Raw genomic sequence first — 23,302 nt, forward strand, 5'->3', positions numbered from 1 at the left:
TGGGAACGTCCTTTAATTGTGAGCCAGAATAATTCAAATACTTGGGTGAACATGACTTTCGGGACTATGGAAGACTGTTTGAGCAAAATCAAGGCAGAGTGCTCACATCCACAAGGCAATCAAGTTCCTTCTGGATGGGATCGTCATTGCCCCCTGTGGCTCGGAACATGATTGCTAAAATGTTAATCCTACCCAGGCTGATGTATTATTTCACACTCTTCCTTTGAAAGGCACAGGTGGCTATTTCAAGGATTTGCGGTCAGTCCTGGGTTCGCTGATCTGGGGTTGAGATAGATGCAGAATGGCACTAGGGAGAGCGGTTTGCACTTTGGGTGAAGGAGGGATGGGTGCCCCGAACTATAAGGCCTATTCTGTGGTAGTATATCTTCAATAGCAGATGCACGTGATAGCAGGCGCTTTGGTTGCCGAGGTGGTGGAGATGGTACTTTCTTGATCGACAGTGTTCTTTAAATAAGTTGTTGGGACTTATACTGTTGCCTAGGCCAGCCCTAGGGCCTTACACACTATCACGTGGCATACTTGCAGTGTGCAAGTGTGAGGGTTCCCTAGTCACCAGAAATCCTCATTTAGATAATTCTATGATGGCGCAACTTGCTGGTACGGTTTAATGAGAGGGCATGGGCTAATGTGGGCACAGAAACGGTTGGGGACTTGTACAAATAGGAGACCTTGAGTTCCTCTGGGGACATCTGTGCTGATTTTGAAAGTCATAGAAGAGGTCAGATCCTGACGTCTCCTGCACTGGTGAATGTTATTAAAATGATACGGAGACCATCCAGGTCAGAACCCACTAGGAGCGAAGCATTGTTGCTGATGCTGACACATGGAATGGGCATTAAGGCTGTTTCTGAACAGTGCCCTTGTCTTTCATTTAGATAGCAAGACTGAGGTGCAGTGGGAGCTTAACTTGCAGACGAGGAGTTATCACAAACACTGGAATATGTTTAATCCAGTTAATGTAAAACAACACCGTAAATACATGGTTGGATTATGTTCATCAGGTTTATCTCTAACCTCCCCGCATACCGAAGGATACCCTGGACTGTCAAATGTTTGCCAGCGTTGCGTCTAATCCCGGGCTGACTTCTACTACATGGTGTGTGTGTCTTGTGGTGTTATACAACAATATTGGTCCCAACTCCTAGATAGGATTAGCAACCTTAGTGGGATGGGTGTGCAGCAATCTCCTGAGCCGACAAAGATAGTAAGCAGATTATCAGGTTTATCAATTTGACCCTGGTGTAAGCAAAACACAAAATAACTATGAAATGGAGAGCCAGTGGAAAGCCTATTGTAGTTGAATTGTTGTCTGATGTGTGGAGATGGGTGGAAGCTGAAGTGGCAGTCATAACCGCACAGCAAAGGATACTCGACAAGGCCTTGGCAACTAGACCATGCTTCTGTCAAAGTTAGGTGCTAAATCAGATGATTGGCCACTTGCAGCAATCTCCATGAGTAAGACTACGAAGAAGAGCTGATTCTTTATTATGTCTCGCTATTAATACATTTTTTTCTGTTATGAAATTTTGTAGTAATGACTGGGTAGCTGCAATGCAAGAAGCATAAGCTCTTAGGATAGACAATAATAGTGCTACAAAACTTCTCTTTGGTTCTTTTTTAAAAATTACTTTTTGTAAGGTTCCCCCTGTTATGTTAAGGGCTGGACTGGCCGTAGCGGGTTCCGGTTGTTTTCCTGGTGGGCCGGAAGGGGGGGGGCAGTTTTGGACCCCTTGGTCCGCGGGAGAAGTGCTTCTCACTAGCATCCCCCTACCTGCCCCATGTCCTCACAATTATGCAATTATTTTCCCATGCAAATTAGTTTTGCAGGCGTACAATATGGTTTGTTTTCAATTTTCACCAATGTGGTGATTCAAGGTAGCATACTTTTGTGGACTTTAAAACATAATTAAACAAATTGAATGGAAAACATAGGGTAAGGAGCAGTAAAATTAAGGTTTAAGGCAGACAGTGAAAATCACTAAAACCAGGGACTGGTAGAGAGAGTGGATGCCTTTGACCATGATTAGAATGTTTCAGTAATTTTAAGAATTTATGTTCCATCTCAACCATATGTTTTTCAGGGAATATGTGTCTACTTCTATAAGGAGCGGATAATGGACTATACCAAAACTTCTGTTAGTATATTGTCGTTCTTCTACTGGCCATGGGTTTGTGATCAGATGGTGTGTTGAATAACTTACAATCATTTATTGTGGAATTTGCCTAGTTGCCTAGTTATCTAATTAATTGTTCCACCTCAGACTGAGCCCTAGTTTGAGCATGCCTCTCTCTGCCCACATGTCTTCCACTCTGAGGGATCCTTGCCAGTCATCCTCCTCCTTTATTACCCAATAATATACCAAAGATTGTCCTCTGCGTTCATTCCAGTGACGTTGTGGCCCCTGCTACCCCAGAAATCTTGGCTTCTCAGGACACATCTAGTCTTGTAAATGATTGTGGCTGATTAAGTGGTCCGACAAAAAGTACATTTCAGCATATCATGCTGCCCGAGGATGAGAGTTCCAATTACCCATTACCGTCTCAATATTTGGACTATGTCAAGAAGCAAGGACTTTTCGAGGTTTAACATCCTTTTTGAGAGGGCTTCAAAAGATACTTAGGCAAAACAATATTTACAGCCACTTCTGCTACCATGATTGGATCTATTACCACCTCCTGTCGTGAAGATTTTGGATACAGCCATCTACCCACAACTGCCTGCAATAACTTTATGAAATAACTAACCTGTTTTTTAAATGCCCCGTTGATTATCCTCCAAGCTTTTCTCATTCTCAAAACTGGCCTAGTTTACTTTGAATGGGCACAATTTGAAGCTTTGAATATCTCAGCAAAGCGAGGCGGCTTCTGCCTCCGCCATCACGTTCTGTCAGGGAAATGTGTGCAGAACATCTGGCATGAAGATGATGATTAATAAAACAGCTGGAAGGATTATTAGAATGATTGCACAATTAGGCAAAATTAACTCGTTAAAAACGTTTAAACTCACTGGGTCTTCTTTCCCACTGCTCGTCTTTTTATGGAAAGACAACGTCAGGCACCACATTTTAAGGGAGAAACAAAGACAGCTGGGGCCAGGTTTGACAGCTGACAAGTAAGACAAAGTGGAATCGCCCATACGATTGGGATATATAAATGATGTACATACAGTGTCTAATCAAGGAAGGGGGTGGCAGTTTACCACAAGGAACTGGCCAACTGAGACAGTGTCAGGTTCGCTATATCTGGATGTGGGCCTGTTCGTCCCACTAGGGGTAGAGGCAGGCATATTCGATGCACCAGAGGTGGCTGTAGCCATGATTCTTGGACGGAGGTGACTGCTGCATGATACATCAAGCAGACGAGGTTGCAGGCATGATCTTCATAGCAGAGGTCACCCATAGGTCTAATCTCACAATATGCTCATGAGAGGTGGCCGCAGGCACAATGGCTACATGAGACGTTAATGAAATGACGATCTTGCCCCAGACTTGACTACATGATCTTCCACAACGGAGCAGACTGCAGGCATGATTGTCTCAAAAAGTGGTGAAGTGGCGGCTATAATCATGGTCTTTGAACGAGGGATAACTGTGGGTTAGATTCTGGCGCCAGAAGCATGTGCAGGCACGATTTTCGCACATAATGTTGCTTGTGGTTTAATCTACACATTATAGGTCGATCAGATATGATCAGATATGATCTCCACCCTAAAGGTGCCAAAAGGGATGATTTTCACGCTATTGATGGCTGAAGGTAACAGAGGTGACGGTGGCATAGTCTTCCAGATCAATGGTGGCCAGAGGCGCAACTAGACCATTAACATGCACAAGGTCTTTTAAAGACCTGTAAAGTGCTCGGGTGCGGCTGTGACCCGGCCCGGGAAGTGTCTCATCCGGGCTGAAGCTCTTTGAGGCCAATGGGTGTTGCGCGCCTGATGGTGGCTGCACTCGCACGATCGTCGGTGTCTGCCAGTCTGACTGTTTCACTGGTACTTGGCTTTGCGCAAGATCTTCCCATCGAGCAGGCGGCTGCGGGCAGGATCTTGGTAGAGTTGGCTGCGGATGCTATCATTCCGCCAGAAGCAGGGAAGGCACTATCTTTACGCTACAAGAGGGGCAGACATGATTTTTGACGGAGAAATGTCTGCAGGCATGAGTTTCACATCAGCATTAGGGGACACACACCTGTGGCACCAGAGATGCCGCTGGCGAGATGTGCACACCAGAGGCCCCTGGGCTGCACACATTCTGCGGCCACAATCTTCATTGCAGGCGCATCTGCTCTGGAAGATGCTTTTTTTGCGCAAATGGAGATGACGCCGAAGGTCGGAGACTTTTCTTTTTAACGGTTCCAATCTCAGGTGGAAGGAATCCTTGGAGAAGGCAATATAACCGAACAATAACCCCGGCTCTGCTCCCCCTGGTTGGCGCGGCAATGGTTCCATCACGCGCTGGCACACAGCACGCCGCTTCCATTAATTCTCCTCAAATTTAGTCCTCTGCGCTGAAGGGGCATCAATCGCGTTTACGATCGCGAACAAAAAATACTTCAGCCGTGTGGAAGGAAGGTGGAGGGAGGCGGAGGAGAGGTGGTGGAAGGCGGAGGGGGGCGCGTGGAGGAGAAGAAGAGGCGAGGGAGGTGGCAAAGGCGATGGGACAGGGAGGACAGCAGTGGAAGGGAGGGAGAAACCGAGCCGGGTGAAGACGAAACACGGAGCTAGGGCAGGGAGATGTCCGAGAAAAAACACCCCACAGAGTGAAGAAAAGGAGGAGAGAGGGAAGATAAACAAAAAAAAAACACGAATCGAAAGACGAAGCAACACATAATACACAAGCACATACATATACAAAAGCTTGAGTTTTGGAAATGAATTTGACTGTTTTTGTACCAATGCACCGGCCGGGGAAACGCTTTTTCATGGCAATGCATACATTCCTCAATGTTGCTCCTAAAGCAGATACCTTTCCCTAAATTAGAGCGTTTTTTTCCTCATCTTGGATAGTTATATCGGCTAGTATATTTTTATTCTTTGAATGTTTGAGGCATGGATTCCACTGACGTTTTAATGGGTGAAAGAGGTTCCAGAAAGGTATAGGATAAGGCGGCTGAAGGTTTTTACACTTCCCCTTCAGCTATTACATTTGAAAATAGAAGACAGTGTGGCATCTATGTGCTTGTGAATTTTGTTTCTTCTCAGTTCAGCCGTTTAAGCACTACGGTATCCACAGTATCCACAGTATATTCGCAGGAGTCTCTACGCCTATCGCTTTTTAGTCACTTGATGCATCTGCGCAAAGCTTTCAGAGATAGATCAAACGCGGATTACCTGTTTGATAGATTGTACAGATGAGAACACAAGACTTGTTAGCAAAACAGAAAAAAAATCATATGGAGTAAATGCTCTAATAACTAGAAATAAGCTGCTTAAAAAAAACGTAAACGAACAAATACACAATTTACTGCATTACAACTACAAATTGGGAGTTTCAGAGGAATCATTACAATTTTAGAAAATTGTTAACAATTAGGCATTCGCCTTGCATTGCCGTTAATTGTGCTCTCTGGGAGTCACAAGAAATCGGAGATGTAAATTCAGTCCCACTGCCCTAAAGCAGAAATAGAGCTGCACATGCACTGCCAGCGTGGACAGTATGCAGACACTGCCCCAGTGTCCCCAGTACAGACTCGGAGCTGCACATGCACTGCCAGCGTGGACAGTATGCAGACACTGCTCCAGTGTCCCCAGTACAGACTCGGAGCTGCACATGCACTGCCAGCGTGAACAGCATAGCGACAGTGCTCCAGTGTCCCCAGTACAGACTCGGAGATGCACATGCACTGCCAGCGTGAACAGCATAGCGACAGTGCTCCAGTGTCCCCAGTACAGACTCGGAGATGCACATGCACTGCCAGCGTGGACAGTATGCAGACACTGCTCCAGTGTCCCCAGTACAGACTCGGAGCTGCACATGCACTGCCAGCGTGGACAGTATGCAGACACTGCCCCAGTGTCCCCAGTACAGACTCGGAGCTGCACATGCACTGCCAGCGTGGACAGTATGCAGACACTGCTCCAGTGTCCCCAGTACAGACTCGGAGCTGCACATGCACTGCCAGCGTGAACAGCATAGCGACAGTGCTCCAGTGTCCCCAGTACAGACTCGGAGATGCACATGCACTGCCAGCGTGGACAGTATGCAGACACTGCTCCAGTGTCCCCAGTACAGACTCGGAGCTGCACATGCACTGCCAGCGTGGACAGTATGCAGACACTGCCCCAGTGTCCCCAGTACAGACTCGGAGCTGCACATGCACTGCCAGCGTGGACAGTATGCAGACACTGCTCCAGTGTCCCCAGTACAGACTCGGAGCTGCACATGCACTGCCAGCGTGAACAGCATAGCGACAGTGCTCCAGTGTCCCCAGTACAGACTCGGAGATGCACATGCACTGCCAGCGTGGACAGTATGCAGACACTGCTCCAGTGTCCCCAGTACAGACTCGGAGCTGCACATGCACTGCCAGCGTGGACAGTATGCAGACACTGCTCCAGTGTCCCCAGTACAGACTCGGAGCTGCACATGCACTGCCAGCGTGAACAGCATAGCGACAGTGCTCCAGTGTCCCCAGTACAGACTCGGAGCTGCACATGCACTGCCAGCGTGGACAGTATGCAGACACTGCTCCAGTGTCCCCAGTACAGACTCGGAGCTGCACATGCACTGCCAGCGTGAACAGCATAGCGACAGTGCTCCAGTGTCCCCAGTACAGACTCGGAGATGCACATGCACTGCCAGGGCGGACAGCACAAAGACACTGCTCCAGTGTCCCCAGTACAGACTCGGAGCTGCACATGCACTGCCAGCGTGGACAGTATGCAGACACTGCTACAGTGTCCCCAGTACAGACTCGGAGCTGCACATGCACTGCCAGCGTGGACAGTATGCAGACACTGCTCCAGTGTCCCCAGTACAGACTCGGAGCTGCACAGGCACTGCCAGCGTGGACAGTATGCAGACACTGCTCCAGTGTCCCCAGTACAGACTCGGAGCTGCACATGCACTGCCAGCGTGAACAGCATAGCGACAGTGCTCCAGTGTCCCCAGTACAGACTCGGAGCTGCACATGCACTGCCAGCGTGGACAGTATGCAGACACTGCTCCAGTGTCCCCAGTACAGACTCGGAGCTGCACATGCACTGCCAGCGTGGACAGTATGCAGACACTGCTCCAGTGTCCCCAGTACAGACTCGGAGCTGCACATGCACTGCCAGCGTGGACAGTATGCAGACACTGCTCCAGTGTCCCCAGTAGAGACTCGGAGCTGCACATGCACTGCCAGCGTGAACAGCATAGCGACAGTGCTCCAGTGTCCCCAGTACAGACTCGGAGCTGCACATGCACTGCCAGCGTGGACAGTATGCAGACACTGCTCCAGTGTCCCCAGTACAGACTCGGAGCTGCACATGCACTGCCAGCGTGAACAGCATAGCGACAGTGCTCCAGTGTCCCCAGTACAGACTCGGAGCTGCACATGCACTGCCAGCGTGGACAGTATGCAGACACTGCTCCAGTGTCCCCAGTACAGACTCGGAGCTGCACATGCACTGCCAGCGTGGACAGTATGCAGACACTGCTCCAGTGTCCCCAGTACAGACTCGGAGCTGCACATGCACTGCCAGCGTGAACAGCATAGCGACAGTGCTCCAGTGTCCCCAGTACAGACTCGGAGCTGCACATGCACTGCCAGCGTGGACAGTATGCAGACACTGCTCCAGTGTCCCCAGTACAGACTCGGAGCTGCACATGCACTGCCAGCGTGAACAGCATAGCGACAGTGCTCCAGTGTCCCCAGTACAGACTCGGAGCTGCACATGCACTGCCAGCGTGGACAGTATGCAGACACTGCTCCAGTGTCTCCAGTACAGACTCGGAGCTGCACATGCACTGCCAGCGTGGACAGTATGCAGACACTGCTCCAGTGTCCCCAGTACAGACTCGGAGCTGCACATGCACTGCCAGCGTGAACAGCATAGCGACAGTGCTCCAGTGTCCCCAGTACAGACTCGGAGCTGCACATGCACTGCCAGCGTGAACAGCATAGCGACAGTGCTCCAGTGTCCCCAGTACAGACTCGGGGCTGCACAAGCACTGCCAGCGTGAACAGCATAGCAACAGTGCTCCAGTGTCCCCAGTACAGACTCGGAGCTGCACAAGTACTGCCAACGTGGACAGCACAGACACAATGCTACAGTGTCCCCAGTACAGACTCGGGGCTGCACAAGCACTGCCAGCGTGAACAGCATAGCGACAGTGCTCCAGTGTCCCCAGTACAGACTCGGAGCTGCACAAGTACTGCCAGCGTGGACAGCATAGAGAGAGTGTTCCAGTGTCCCCAGTACAGACTCGGAGCTGCACAAGTACTGCCAACGTGGACAGCACAGACACAATGCTCCAGTGTCCCCAGTACAGACTCGGGGCTGCACAAGCACTGCCAGCGTGAACAGCATAGCGACAGTGCTCCAGTGTCCCCAGTACAGACTCGGAGCTGCACAAGTACTGCCAGCGTGGACAGCATAGAGAGAGTGCTCCAGTGTCCCCAGTACAGACTCGGAGCTGCACAAGTACTGCCAACGTGGACAGCACAGACACAATGCTCCAGTGTCCCCAGTACAGACTCGGGGCTGCACAAGCACTGCCAGCGTGAACAGCATAGCGACAGTGCTCCAGTGTCCCCAGTACAGACTCGGAGCTGCACAAGTACTGCCAACGTGGACAGCACAGAAACAATGCTACAGTGTCCCCAGTACAGACTCGGGGCTGCACAAGCACTGCCAGCGTGAACAGCATAGCGACAGTGCTCCAGTGTCCCCAGTACAGACTCGGACTTGCACAAGTACTGCCAGTGTGGACAGCATAGAGAGAGTGCTCCAGTGTCCCCAGTACAGACTCGGAGCTGCACAAGTACTGCCAACATGGACAGCACAGACAAAATGCTCCAGTGTCCCCAGTACAGACTCGGGGCTGCACAAGCACTGCCAGCGTGGACAGCATAGCGACAGTGCTCCAGTGTCCCCAGTACAGACTCGGAGCTGCACAAGTACTCCCAACGTGGACAGCACAGACACAATGCTCCAGTGTCCCCAGTACAGACTCGGGGCTTCACAAGCACTGCCAGCGTGGACAGCACAGAGACACTGCTCCAGTGCCCCCCAGTACAGACTCACGGCTGCACAAGCACTGCCAGCGTGAACAGCATAGCGACAGTGCTCCAGTGTCCCCAGTACAGACTCGGAGCTGCACAAGTACTGCCAACGTGGACAGCACAGACACACTGCTCCAGTGTCCCCAGTACAGACTCGGGGCTGCACAAGCACTGCCAGCGTGAACAGCATAGCGACAGTGCTCCAGTGTCCCCAGTACTGACTCGGAGCTGCACAAGTACTGCCAACGTGGACAGCACAGACACAATGCTCCAGTGTCCCCAGTACAGACTCGGAGCTGCACAAGTACTGCCAACGTGGACAGCACAGACACAATGCTCCAGTGTCCCCAGTACAGACTCGGGGCTGCACAAGCACTGCCAGCGTGAACAGCATAGCGACATTGCTCCAGTGTCCCCAGTACAGACTCGGAGCTGCACAAGTACTGCCAGCGTGGACAGCATAGAGAGAGTGCTCCAGTGTCCCCAGTACAGACTCGGAGCTGCACAAGTACTGCCAACGTGGACAGCACAGACACAATGCTCCAGTGTCCCCAGTACAGACTCAGGGCTGCACAAGCACTGCCAGCGTGAACAGCATAGCGACAGTGCTCCAGTGTCCCCAGTACAGACTCGGAGCTGCACAAGTACTGCCAACGTGGACAGCACAGAGACACTGCTCCAGTGTCCCCCCAGTACAGGCTCTGAGCTGCACAAGCACTGCCAGCGTGAACAGCATAGCGACAGTGCTCCAGTGTCCCCAGTACAGACTCAGAGCTGCACATGCACTGCCAGCATGGACAGCACAGAGACACTGCTCCAGTGTCCCCAGTACAGACTCGGAGCTGCACAAGTACTGCCAATGTGGACAGCACAGACACAATGCTCCAGTGTCCCCAGTACAGACTCAGGGCTGCACAAGCACTGCCAGCGTGAACAGCATAGCGACAGTGCTCCAGTGTCCCCAGTACAGACTCGGAGCTGCACAAGTACTGCCAACGTGGACAGCACAGACACAATGCTCCAGTGTCCCCAGTACAGACTCGGGGCTGCACAAGCACTGCCAGCGTGAACAGCATAGCAACAGTGCTCCAGTGTCCCCAGTACAGACTCGGAGCTGCACAAGTACTGCCAACGTGGACAGCACAGACACAATGCTCCAGTGTCCCCAGTACAGACTCGGGGCTGCACAAGCACTGCCAGCGTGAACAGCATAGTGACAGTGCTCCAGTGTCCCCAGTACAGACTCGGAGCTGCACAAGTACTGCCAACGTGGACAGCACAGACACAATGCTCCAGTGTCCCAGTACAGACTCGGGGCTGCACAAGCACTGCAAGCGTGGACAGCACAGAGACACTGCTCCAGTGTCCCCCCAGTACAGGCTCGGAGCTGCACAAGCACTGCCAGCGTGAACAGCATAGCGACAGTGCTCCAGTGTCCCCAGTACAGACTTGGAGCTGCACATGCAGTGCCAGTGTGGACAGCATAGAGACACTGCTCCGGAGTCCCCAGTACAGACTCAGAGCTGCACAAGCACTGCCAGCGTGAACAGCATAGTGACACTGCTCCCTAGTCCCCAGTACAGACTCGGAGCTGCACAAGCACTGCCAGCGTGGACAGCACAGAGACACTGCTCCAGTGTCCCCCCAGTACAGACTCGGAGCTGCACATGCACTGCCAGCGTGAACAGCATAGCGACAGTGCTCCAGTGTCCCCAGTACAGACTCGGAGCTGCACAGGCACTGCCAGCGTGGACAGCATAGAGACAGTGCTCCAGTGTCCCCAGTACAGACTCGGAGCTGCACAAGTACTGCCAACGTGGACAGCACAGACACAATGCTCCAGTGTCCCCAGTACAGACTCGGAGCTGCACAAGTACTGCCAGCGTGGACAGCATAGAGAGAGTGCTCCAGTGTCCCCAGTACAGACTCGGAGCTGCACAAGTACTGCCAACGTGGACAGCACAGACACAATGCTCCAGTGTCCCCAGTACAGACTCAGGGCTGCACAAGCACTGCCAGCGTGAACAGCATAGCGACAGTGCTCCAGTGTCCCCAGTACAGACTCGGAGCTGCACAAGTACTGCCAACGTGGACAGCACAGAGACACTGCTCCAGTGTCCCCCCAGTACAGGCTCTGAGCTGCACAAGCACTGCCAGCGTGAACAGCATAGCGACAGTGCTCCAGTGTCCCCAGTACAGACTCAGAGCTGCACATGCACTGCCAGCATGGACAGCACAGAGACACTGCTCCAGTGTCCCCAGTACAGACTCGGAGCTGCACAAGTACTGCCAACGTGGACAGCACAGACACAATGCTCCAGTGTCCCCAGTACAGACTCAGGGCTGCACAAGCACTGCCAGCGTGAACAGCATAGCGACAGTGCTCCAGTGTCCCCAGTACAGACTCGGAGCTGCACAAGTACTGCCAACGTGGACAGCACAGACACAATGCTCCAGTGTCCCCAGTACAGACTCGGGGCTGCACAAGCACTGCCAGCGTGAACAGCATAGCGACAGTGCTCCAGTGTCCCCAGTACAGACTCGGAGCTGCACAAGTACTGCCAACGTGGACAGCACAGACACAATGCTCCAGTGTCCCCAGTACAGACTCGGGGCTGCACAAGCACTGCCAGCGTGAACAGCATAGTGACAGTGCTCCAGTGTCCCCAGTACAGACTCGGAGCTGCACAAGTACTGCCAACGTGGACAGCACAGACACAATGCTCCAGTGTCCCAGTACAGACTCGGGGCTGCACAAGCACTGCAAGCGTGGACAGCACAGAGACACTGCTCCAGTGTCCCCCCAGTACAGGCTCGGAGCTGCACAAGCACTGCCAGCGTGAACAGCATAGCGACAGTGCTCCAGTGTCCCCAGTACAGACTTGGAGCTGCACATGCAGTGCCAGTGTGGACAGCATAGAGACACTGCTCCGGAGTCCCCAGTACAGACTCAGAGCTGCACAAGCACTGCCAGCGTGAACAGCATAGTGACACTGCTCCCTAGTCCCCAGTACAGACTCGGAGCTGCACAAGCACTGCCAGCGTGGACAGCACAGAGACACTGCTCCAGTGTCCCCCCAGTACAGACTCGGAGCTGCACATGCACTGCCAGCGTGAACAGCATAGCGACAGTGCTCCAGTGTCCCCAGTACAGACTCGGAGCTGCACAGGCACTGCCAGCGTGGACAGCATAGCGACAGTGCTCCAGTGTCCCCAGTACAGACTCGGAGCTGCACAGGCACTGCCAGCGTGGACAGCATAGAGACACTGCTCCAGTGTCCCCAGTACAGACTCGGAGCTGCACAAGCACTGCCAGCGTGAACAGCATAGCGACAGTGCTCCAGTGTCCCCAGTACAGACTCGGAGCTGCACAGGCACTGCCAGCGTGGACAGCATAGCGACAGTGCTCCAGTGTCCCCAGTACAGACTCGGAGCTGCACAGGCACTGCCAGCGTGGACAGCATAGAGACACTGCTCCAGTGTTCCCAGTACAGACGCGGAGCTGCATTAGAGGGTTGATTTCTTCACCTCTACGGAGTTATCTGTGTATGTAGGTTGTAGGTGGGGTATGAAATGTGTATGTATGTAGTGTATGAGATGTATAGAGTGTAGAGGTGTGATTGAGTTTGGGGGACTGTAAATAGTGATTCTTGTATTAATTTACACTGTGAAGATAAAACTATGTGTAGTATAAATTGAGTTTTTGGTAATGATTTTTCTGTATTGTTAGGACTAACTGATTTATGTTCACATATTTTTCCAACTGATGTATAGGATGAAATTTTAGATGGATGTACAAATCAAATGTAAACATTTAATATAATATACAAAAAAGCTATGTACACAGTTGAAAACAAATTGTAATTTATAAAGCAATGCTTTCAGTTGAAAATTTAAACAAGAGAAATAACAAAAATAAAATGAAAAACATTTCAGAAGAATCTTTCTTTGTAGCAGAGCAGTGCTTGTTTGTGCCCTTAGTATGAGCTTATCTTAGCCAACAGTAAAGAAATATAGGTCTAGAGGGATATCTTTATATTAATCAGACTCGGAGCTGCACATGCACAAACACTGCAAGCGTGGACAGCACAGAGACAGTGCTCCAGTGTCCCCAGTACAGACTCGGAGCTGCACATGAACCAGTGGACTCAGTGCACAGCCACCTCACACACCCCTGTGTCCCAGTGAAGATGCAGAGCTGCAGATGCACAGTCAAGCACCCATAGTAGAGAGGAAGTTGCAGAAGATTCATGCCCTCAGTCCACATGCATCGGAGTCCCCCCACAGGCACTTGCAATAGTGTTATGCACACCCACATTGTTGACCGTGCACATGCACCATGGCATTAGTACAGAGGTGCCTGCGCTTGCAGTCAGTTCACAGGCAGCGTGCCACCAATGCGCCTAGCAGAAAACTTAGCAGACTAAGTAATATGCTTATAAGCACACAGATCAAGCAGCCCAGGCACAGCATTTCATGTGTGTGCACACTCAGGAAAAGAGAGAAAAGAGGCAGAAAGAAAGACAGGCAAAGGATATGCAAGAGGATTGCATGACTACCCTTCCTTCTTCGGTCTATCGGAAGGACGATGACCGCAAACCGAGAGCTAGGCTTCTCGCAGTACAGCAGCCACACGCTCACAGCATTCACACACAGAAACACTTGCCGCAAACCAACAAATCTGGGCAACATCTGTTCAGAGCCACCACCTATCAGCCACCAAGCGACAACCAAAGAGTGAATATAGGCTACCATTCTCTGTATGTGCACTGGGGCGCTATGAGACAATCAATGACAACTAGAAGAGACCTCTCCCCCACTCTACGACCCAGGCTTCACCTCCCTGGCTTCAGGCAATCTCTCACCACCACTTGCAACATTAAAATGAAACAGCCACACAGGCTTCCTTCAGAGTCACAGTGATCCCTTTAGAGATGGGTATTGGCTTAGCACAAGACAATGGACATTTTATTCTTGTCTCTGTGGGACTGCTCCGACTTGCAAAATCCACTCATCCCGCCCTGAGGGCAAAAACATTTCAGAAAAAATGAATGCTCATCAAGTCATGGGGGGTTTGGTGGCAGATCAGAATGGCTGCCCGTGAACGAGCGCATGCTGCTCCATTAAGCACGCAGCAGGGCAATTTGGAAGAAAGCGTTGCTGGTTCCTTCGCCCTCCTCACAGTCTTCATGAACGGCTTCATAGCCGGGTGGTGGTGGTGAAGAATCTCATCACCTGCCATTAGGTCCCCAGTGGCTCCATCCCATTTCTCATCCAGCTCGCTTTTGCCCATAACAAGCAGCCTATGAAAGACCAGCTCACAGGCTGGCCACCTACTCATTCCCATCAATTTGTCTTTTCTGAGGAGGACACAGTGGGGCACCTGAGCTATCTCCAGCTGATTTGCTTCTGTTCACGCACACTGGGGAACAGCTACTGGGATCTTCAAGAACAGATTTTATTTCACCGCCGTCTTGCAACTAAAACTGGCAGCAATGAAAGCATGCTGCCAGTATAGGCAGAGTTTGTAAACAATTGGTAAGTATAACTATTCCTGTTATGATTCCGCGATGATCAGTTGTTTTAAGTGTGCATTTCTGATTCTGCTATACGATAGGTGGATACTACCTTAGAAAGATATATGTTTAGAAAGCTTTACATTCTCAGACTGGCTTCGTTTGGCCTTGCAAACATCGCATGATACAGTTTTGTTTCAATCATATTTTGCTATTGCGATGCAACTACGGTTGTATAATGGCTGGTTGTAGGCACTGAACCTACTGTCACTTGCCTCACCTTAAACAATTGAAATCACTAATTTCAAATCTGTGTAGAATTGTAATTTGACTTGCTCATAATGATTGTTTCTTGGAAGAGTGTCAATACATTGGTTGACACCATGTCCAACTCAGTAGCGTCACCCCACTGCTCTTAGAGCAGGAAAAAATAAAAATAAAATGATAATAATCTCGTTATTATAATTTAATTTTTCTTTGCTACAGGGCTGGGTTAGGGTGGGGCAGGCTGGTATCAGAGCCTGGGAGGAATGGTTCATGCACACTCTAAGTGCACATGACGGTTAGGCCAGCCGCCTGGGCCCGGCCAAACAGTCATGCACACTTAGCATGTTACCCATCCAGGAGGTAAAAGAAAAAGCCTGGTGGGCAGGGCCTGACTGGCCATAGCAGGCACTAAGCGTTTCCCCTGTGGGCTGGAGGCCGGCTTTGCGGCCATGGGGGCTGGTTTTGTCACTGGGGGCCAGTTTTGCAGCAGGGCTGCAATATTGGTTCCCTGTAACAAAATAAAAGCGGTAGCCGTGCTTTCCACTAGAGCTTCTCAGTGTCACAAGACCCTCCCCTTAGGGGGCCGGTCGAGTAGAATTGCCAGGACTGGTTTCTCTTCCCAATCCGGCTGTGCTGGTGGGGAACATACACAGGCTCCCTGTCCCCGTCTGCGCGCAGAACCACAGCGCTCATACCAATCACAACACTACATTGCTTAGAGGAGCCCAGTGGCGTAACAAGGGGCAGGGGGGGGGGTGCAGTACACTCCAGACGGCAAGAGGTTTGAGAGGGGGCGCCCCCCGCTCTTACCTGTGGCGTCGCAGGGCAGTACTCACAGGAATCGTCAGCCCTCCTCCACTCTTAGATTTGGTCGCCACAGGTGGCAAACGCAGAGGTCACCATGGGCGGCCTAAGGCCTAGCTACGCCACTTGGGTAGCCTGTTTGCTTCCGGGACTTGTCAGGAAGCAACAAAGGAGGAGAGATGGAGGCGGCCATGAGGAGGTAAGTAGTTTTTAAACATGTTTTGTTGCCCCCTTCTCCCCTCCTCCCCCCACGACTCCTTTTCCCTGCCAGCCGCCACCGGTCTAACTGAAGTACTAGAACAGCTGAATCATGGGTCTCTGCTAGCCTCACTACCTGTCGAGAATGGGTGACAACATTGCATTCACTGTTTTACTTAAGATTCCATGATAGTTATATTTAAAGTCTTCATTGTGGAGTTGGGGCTCATAAATTTGTTTTGTTGCTCTTTTTTGGCCCTTTTCTTTTGCTGGTGAGAGGTTTGGGCAGCTCCCGGCCTGATGGAGCCTATTTATTTAATACCCCTGAAATATTCATAGTTTGGTAGTTGTTGCATTATAATTTAATCTATTTCGTGGCACTGCTCAGGTGTGAAGGTGATCTGCACATAGATCATTAATTGGATTATTGAGGATCCATGCTGGGTAATTTCTCTGTTTTCTGTGGTATTTTAAGGATCTACGTCATGCTTGTAGTTAGGTCATGAAAACGATCACTTCTAATACACGTCAGTCAATAAAGTGATACAATATAATGTGCTAAAGGGAAACGCTTCTCCGTTTGAATTCTGAAGAGCCTATAACCTAGTTTTACATGACGTTTGTTGCAAGATTTACATGACAAATAAGTCAGTGGCTGAGTTTGGGTTATGGCTCTTAGCGCCAATTCAGAACTTCTCTCTGCTCTGACTTCTCCATTTCTAGTGCTACATTCTGAAATAAGGTGACAGGAAAATGCAGTGGTTGGGTTAGAGGAGGAGAGCCTGGAATTAGAGATAAGAGCCAATGTCAAAGGCGATTCAAAAATAGGAAATAGAGCCTAGATGTCAAGGTAAGAAAAAAGCAGAAGTAGAACTAGCATTGAAATCAATCGTTTCTGTGGAAAGGATCATGTGGCCTCCTCTATACATATTTTCAAATGCTGTTAACTTCGATGTGTTAATGTACCTAAAAAACCATGCACTCCATAGACACCCAGTATGTGATGTCCTATATGTCACCATATGATGGCCAATATATGTGACCACAATATACCTTATAGGCCAATGGTGAGAACTTCATCTTCAGCAACTACAATGCCACATTTAACACATTGCGACACTGATTAACACAGCGTCCTACATGCCATGCAACACAGTTTTATTCATGTGGCACCGTCTTATAATAATCCATACGACAACACCTTAAATGCCATTCAATGTCCTACATGCCATGTGAAATTAACTTATATATCACACTCAACACTACCTTATATGATACACTACACCACTATATGTCAAGTGACTCCATGTTATTACAAGTTATGCCTTTTTTGTATAGTTCGTGTTCGCGAAGGGTTACTTGCAGCTTGCCTTCCAATGAAAACAATAAGGAAAAATAATACTGACAGATTCAGTAATAATGACGTTTTGAAAATATCCACCTCTTTACCGGAAAAACCTTCCTACAGAGCTGAATAGATAAGCTTCTTTGGGCCATGGTGGTCTTAGGAGAAAGCCTGATAGGCCAGTGTAACTAGACAGATCCCCCAACACTATGTATTTGCACCATAGGACCCTTACATACAATGCAGTAGTCGCACTGTATAGTCTATGTGACACCTTATTCAACACGACATTTAAAGGCATTGAACACTACCTTGTATATCATGGGAAACCCTCACCCAATATGCCATGGAACACAACCTTACATGCCAAAGGACCTCCACCTACTAAGCAGCTGATTACTTCCTTACATGCAATGGGCACCCCTTATATAGCATGGGACACGCCGTAGCCAATATCAGACATCCATAATATCTCAGTAGACACCTACTACCACAGTCTATTTGAACATGTCTAAGCAACGCATGTGCACTGAGATTTAGCTTGCTGCAGGGAATTAACCCTTCTGTTTGGGTTTTATTTTTTAATGGCAGTTTAGTCACTCTCAATGTAGCACCAGAGTGCATAATGATCTGTCCACTGTATTTTACAGAACACACCTGTATACCCAGTGTTTAATTTGTAAAAACGTAATTGCCAGGGCCCTTCTCAGAAAGCCACTGCAGCCTGCACCCCCCATACCCTGCTAGCACTGCCAATGACAATACATACATAACACCTAACCATCGTTCTCCTACAAGTGTGACAATTGATACTATTTCAGGCCACACACAGCTATAAAATTGGCATGAGCGGCTGGTATTATTCATTTTCAATGTATATTGACTTAATAAACACGTTTGATGTGCTCATCTCAAAATTAAAAAGATAACTCCACCATGTGGTGGACTGTCACTAGAGCCAGTGCTGACAATTAAGTGCCGGTGCTGAGCACAGGAAACCACCGGCACAAATTAAGCAGTGCGTATACCCTAATGGTCACACAAGTATTCAATACAACTATGTCTAATTTATTGGCATGGCAATTTAGACATGCTGCTAAAGTAAATATGTGAACTTTATTCAATGTTACATTCTGTTCAATAGTGGCCAGTTTCCAAGCAATGGTGAAGGCCACGTTTTAAACCCTTCAATATGTGCTGCAAGCCCTCTTAATACACCCCAGAACTCCTGTTTTTACTTCTAGGACACACTCCAAATTACAAACTCTGCCTCAAACATTGATTGAGACAAAGCTTTGCAAAAAGCACACTGGAGGCTTACTAAGATTGCAGCTTTACACAGGATCAGAGGCAATGTATATGATAAAAGATAATGCTTTTGCCAGTTCTTTTGCATGCAAACACCAGAGAGTATCCGATTTCCACTGAACTCACAGAGTCGGAGCTGCTATCCTCAGGCACCTGCTTCTTCTGAGAGGATATGGGTCCGGGCTGGCTGATGACCACCTCCTGCATTGGTTCCCTCGAGCTTGACAGCTTCTTGGTGGGAGTCCGGTTATCACACAAGCTGTAGGGGCTCAGCTTGGGGTGCCCTCGCATGTCTTCCGGAGACTCGTCCTCAGAGTCAGGGAGGGGGGATTCTATCAAGCCTACGGATACAAGAAAAGCCAGTAGGAAGAGTCCGCTGCAGCAGGAAATTCAAAGAAGACGTTGTACGCTCAAATTACTGCTTTTGCCTGTGAAGTAATATCAGATAGACTATTGTAGACCATCGTATGTAACAATATTTTATAGTCATGAAGACCAAATCGCCTTCAACCAATAACATTTTAAAATTGATACTAATGAAAAATCCTGGTGAAATTGAATGTTGTGGAAAAGAAGAGATGTGCACACGTTCATAAAAGGGCCAACATAAGGAAGTTGGCTTGGACAGAAATACTTCATGTTATGAAGGGTTACAAACATTTGCTTGGTCCTCTTATGATGTCATCCAATATGAAGTTATGCTGTCCCATTTGATTAGTCTAGTAAATGGAAGAGAGTTTCTTGTACAAAACGTCTTCCTGCTTCATGGGCTGTAACTGACTAGAACTAGTCTAGGAGTGCAGGATATAAGCCAAGTCCCAGGATGACTACTGGTTATGTGCATGATTGCCACTTACATTTATGGTTTTCAAAGTTGTGTCAAGTGGATAACCTGAAAATCTTGAATGGGTCCAGTCGTCATTGACCAACATTGAAAACCTTACTCTAAACAAGAAGGTCTTTTCATTGAGGAGTGTCTATGATTCTGTTGCCGACCCTGATTGACGGACCTCTCACCCGAGTGAGGAACCGAGGAAGCCAGTGACTTTGCTGCACGCCGCCACCCCTCGCCGGACCCGCTGCGCGGGTCCCGCATCGCGGCTGCAGCACTCTTTCCTGCTTGTCAAGGGGCATTATTTGTGAACAACCGGCAGGGCTGCGAGCACAGCGGCGGACTCCGAGGACCAGGAGTCCCCGCGAGCCCTTCTCCAGCTGGGCTGTTCTCCCTGCCGGCCCCGCCCTCACTTCCAAACGCTATAATTAGCCGCTTCACCTGGACTCGGCGGATTCTGTTGCCGACCCTGATTGACGGACCTCTCACCCGAGTGAGGAACCGAGGAAGCCAGTGACTTTGCTGCACGCCGCCACCCCTCGCCGGACCCGCTGCGCGGGTCCCGCATCGCGGCTGCAGCACTCTTTCCTGCTTGTCAAGGGGCATTATTTGTGAACAACCGGCAGGGCTGCGAGCACAGCGGCGGACTCCGAGGACCAGGAGTCCCCGCGAGCCCTTCTCCAGCTGGGCTGCTCTCCCTGCCGGCCACGCCCACCGGTAGCTAGTTGGATAGCTTAAAAAGGAATCACCACTCCCGCGTCGCGGGAGCGCGCGGGAGGGCGCCGGGAGAAGCCCGGGACAAGGGCGGGACCGTCTGTGGCCGTCCGGGGCCGCAGGAGGCCGGGACGGGCCACCTCACTAACACTTTCTGCCCCAGCTTGTAAGGTAGGCGTTTATTTATGGCGGCAAACCCTGAGAACACCAGTACAACGGGAACTAGTAAAAGGACACTTGATAATTACTTTACTAGGGGTGTTGCGGACTCGGATAAGAATGACTCTTTATCCGAACGTAGGACTGAACGACGCCGCTCCATTGAGTCCTTTAAAAATAGACCCTTAATCGACCTGGCTTCTCCACCTATTTTGTTGAAAACTACTACTGGCACCCCACTGGATGATCCATTGTCATTGGATGATTTTCCACTATTGCTTAGAAGTACTCCATTATCTACGGGTTCTCCTATAATTGCTCCTCCACCTACTCCTATAGCTTTGTCTTTATCTGTCTCTAGCCCGCTCCCAATTGAGGTTAATGCACTTTGTGAACTATCCAAGGTCCAGCCGAAAAGGTTAGGTAGACCATCTATCACCTCTAAAACCCACGGACCTCCGCCTTCCAAAAAGAGGAGGGGGTTAGGAGTACCCCAAAGGGGTAAGCTCAGCCATACCGAGTTTGGTAAGACATCTAAACTTAAGACCACTGGTGCACTTGCACCTAAAACCTTGGCACCGATTGACATAGTGCCTATAGTGGCACCAGCTCCAGACTCCGATAGCCTACATCTTGGTAATACTCGAGGGAGGCAAGTTGAGGCTGTTACCATTCTTAGCCCAGTGATTCCTTCCCCTATTACTACGGAGTTGAAAACTGTTGAACAGCTGCTTAGGTCCTATATGTTACCAATTTTGGATATTCTAAAAAGGGTTGAGCATCGACTAGGCAATCTGGAGGCATTGTATATTGGTAAATCAAGTGCCCCTATCTCTTCTTCAATCCCTACCCCTGCCTCGACTATTCCATCACAGCCTATAGTAGCTTCTGCACCTAACAACTTGGCCCCAAATGATCCCAATAGTGGTAACAATAGAGTTACCAAACCTCCCGCTAGTAACAAACAGGTTACTGTGTGTACGCCAAGGACTTCTGCCCAGATAAGCACTGTAACCAGTAAGCCTTTGAATAACAATCAGCAGAAAAACTTGGCTCCCCAACAGGCCCCGGCTCCAGTTCCAATAGTGACAAAATCCACTGCCTTGGCATCAACTGAAGCCCAGATGGGCAATGTAACCTCTAGTACGAAGACCAAGTATTCGAGTAGGGGGAGGTTTCCAAGGCCCACTAATGGTATTCCCTGCGGACCCAATGTTGAATTACCCCCAGAGTCACTACCCTTTGTAGTTGTACTCACTGGTGTCCCCCCACTAGAAGTAGGCAGGAAGGAGGGTCATCCCCAACTTAAGAATAAGATCCTACACTGGTTGGGTCAAAATAGACCACTCCCGTATTATATTGACGGGGAGATAGTCCACGTCAGACGCCTACCTTGGTTAGGTACAAGGGAAAAAAACATTGAGGGTGATATAGTTGTTGTTAATTTTAGGAATCCAGTAGCTGTTGGGGCTATATTAACAGGCCACTCTATGAACTCAAAAACAGCTATTGTCCCATACGACCTAACTTACTTTTATCCAAGGTCGTATGTGACCCCTGCTCTTTTTCCAGGGGGGGCCCCAGATTTAAATGGCATTAGGAACACCCATTTGCCTCCTAACAACAACTATACGTGTCACCCGCAGATGCCCCCACCTCCTAGGAACAATCTAGCATGGAGTATAGTCCCTGCAAATGGACGCAGCCAGCATCCTGCGGGACACGAGTTTTTCCAGCGGAATAGAAACATGGACCATTTGATTCCTTTTACTCCACTGGAAACCTCGAATAGATATGGAGCCATCTCTGGCATTGATGGCTGCGATTGACTTCCAGCCAAGGTGCCTACCAAAGATACCAGAGTCGGGGGTGGGGGGATACTGGAGGAGAACACACAGAATAGGACAAGCTGTACACTTACATTACCCCAATGTGGTGCCTCTCCCCTTACCACAGACGTTGACAACTCAACTGTAATTAATCATGAGATCCTGAAGAAACAGATGAGTCTTGAAGTGGGTGATCTTAACGTGGATAATGTTCAATTTTCAGGCAAGCCAGCTGACCAACTGTGTTCCGATAATGAAAATTTGTTATTGTTATCTTGGAATGTGGCGGGTTTGGTGATGAAATTAGAGAATATGGAGTGGTGCGACTATGTGGATACCCATAGTATTTGTTTATTCCAAGAGACATGGGCCAGGACTATCCAGCATAGACTGGGTTTTGTAACATATGCTGAGCCTGCAAACAAAGGCCCCAGGGGCAGACCATCTGGTGGATTGATTATATGGGTGGCTGTTTATCTTGGGTTCATGGTCAAAAGAATTAACACTAATTCATGTGATATTTTGTGTATTATTTTGACCCGTAGAAACACACCCAAAATAGCGATCATTAACATCTATCTTCGCCCGGTTTTGGGTGGTACTGTTTCTCACACACTAGAGTCCTTAACTGCCCTATTAAACAGCTTCTCAACTGATACCAAGGTGATAATAGGGGGGGATTTTAATTGCCATTTTGAACCACTCGGGGGTGTCCCACAGATAACATCAGATGAGGATGACGCTTGTCGGATTCCACCCCCAAATATTTATCCAGTTAAAAACTGGACCTCAATGGCCATGCAGCTCACTACATTGATATATACCTTTTCACTTAGAGCCTGCAATGGCCGTTTTCCGGGGGATAGTCCAGGCAAAAGTACTTACAACGGAATGGGCCATTCGTCAACAATAGATTATCTGTTGGTTAGTATGTCCCTATGGCACTTGATTCGATGCTTTCATGTTTCGGATCGCGTGGAAAGCGATCATAATCCCTTGGTAGTTGAACTGGATGTGCCAAATTATGGTGGGGCGCATCAAGCGGTTGATCCGGTCTCTGGTGCGATTAGGATTACACAGGGCGGTAAAAAAATCCGATGGTCCT

The 23,302-nt window shown here is 49.5% G+C and overlaps 1 protein-coding gene across 4 annotated transcripts in view; it reads right to left on the bottom strand.

The window, feature by feature from the left end:
• The window catches only part of CALCOCO1 (calcium binding and coiled-coil domain 1), a 263,977-nt gene that overhangs the window by 54,011 nt on the left and 186,664 nt on the right, over positions 1 to 23,302 (bottom strand). For all 4 annotated transcript variants that reach the window (XM_078688018.1, XM_078688026.1, XM_078688043.1 and 1 more), the window contains exon 13: positions 18,790 to 19,004. In XM_078688018.1, the coding sequence (XP_078544144.1) occupies positions 18,790 to 19,004 (215 nt within the window). The remainder of the gene's footprint in view (positions 1 to 18,789; positions 19,005 to 23,302) is intronic.

The sequence above is a fragment of the Lissotriton helveticus genome, chromosome 1_1 (assembly GCF_964261635.1).
Source record: "Lissotriton helveticus chromosome 1_1, aLisHel1.1, whole genome shotgun sequence".
NCBI lineage: Eukaryota > Metazoa > Chordata > Amphibia > Caudata > Salamandridae > Lissotriton > Lissotriton helveticus.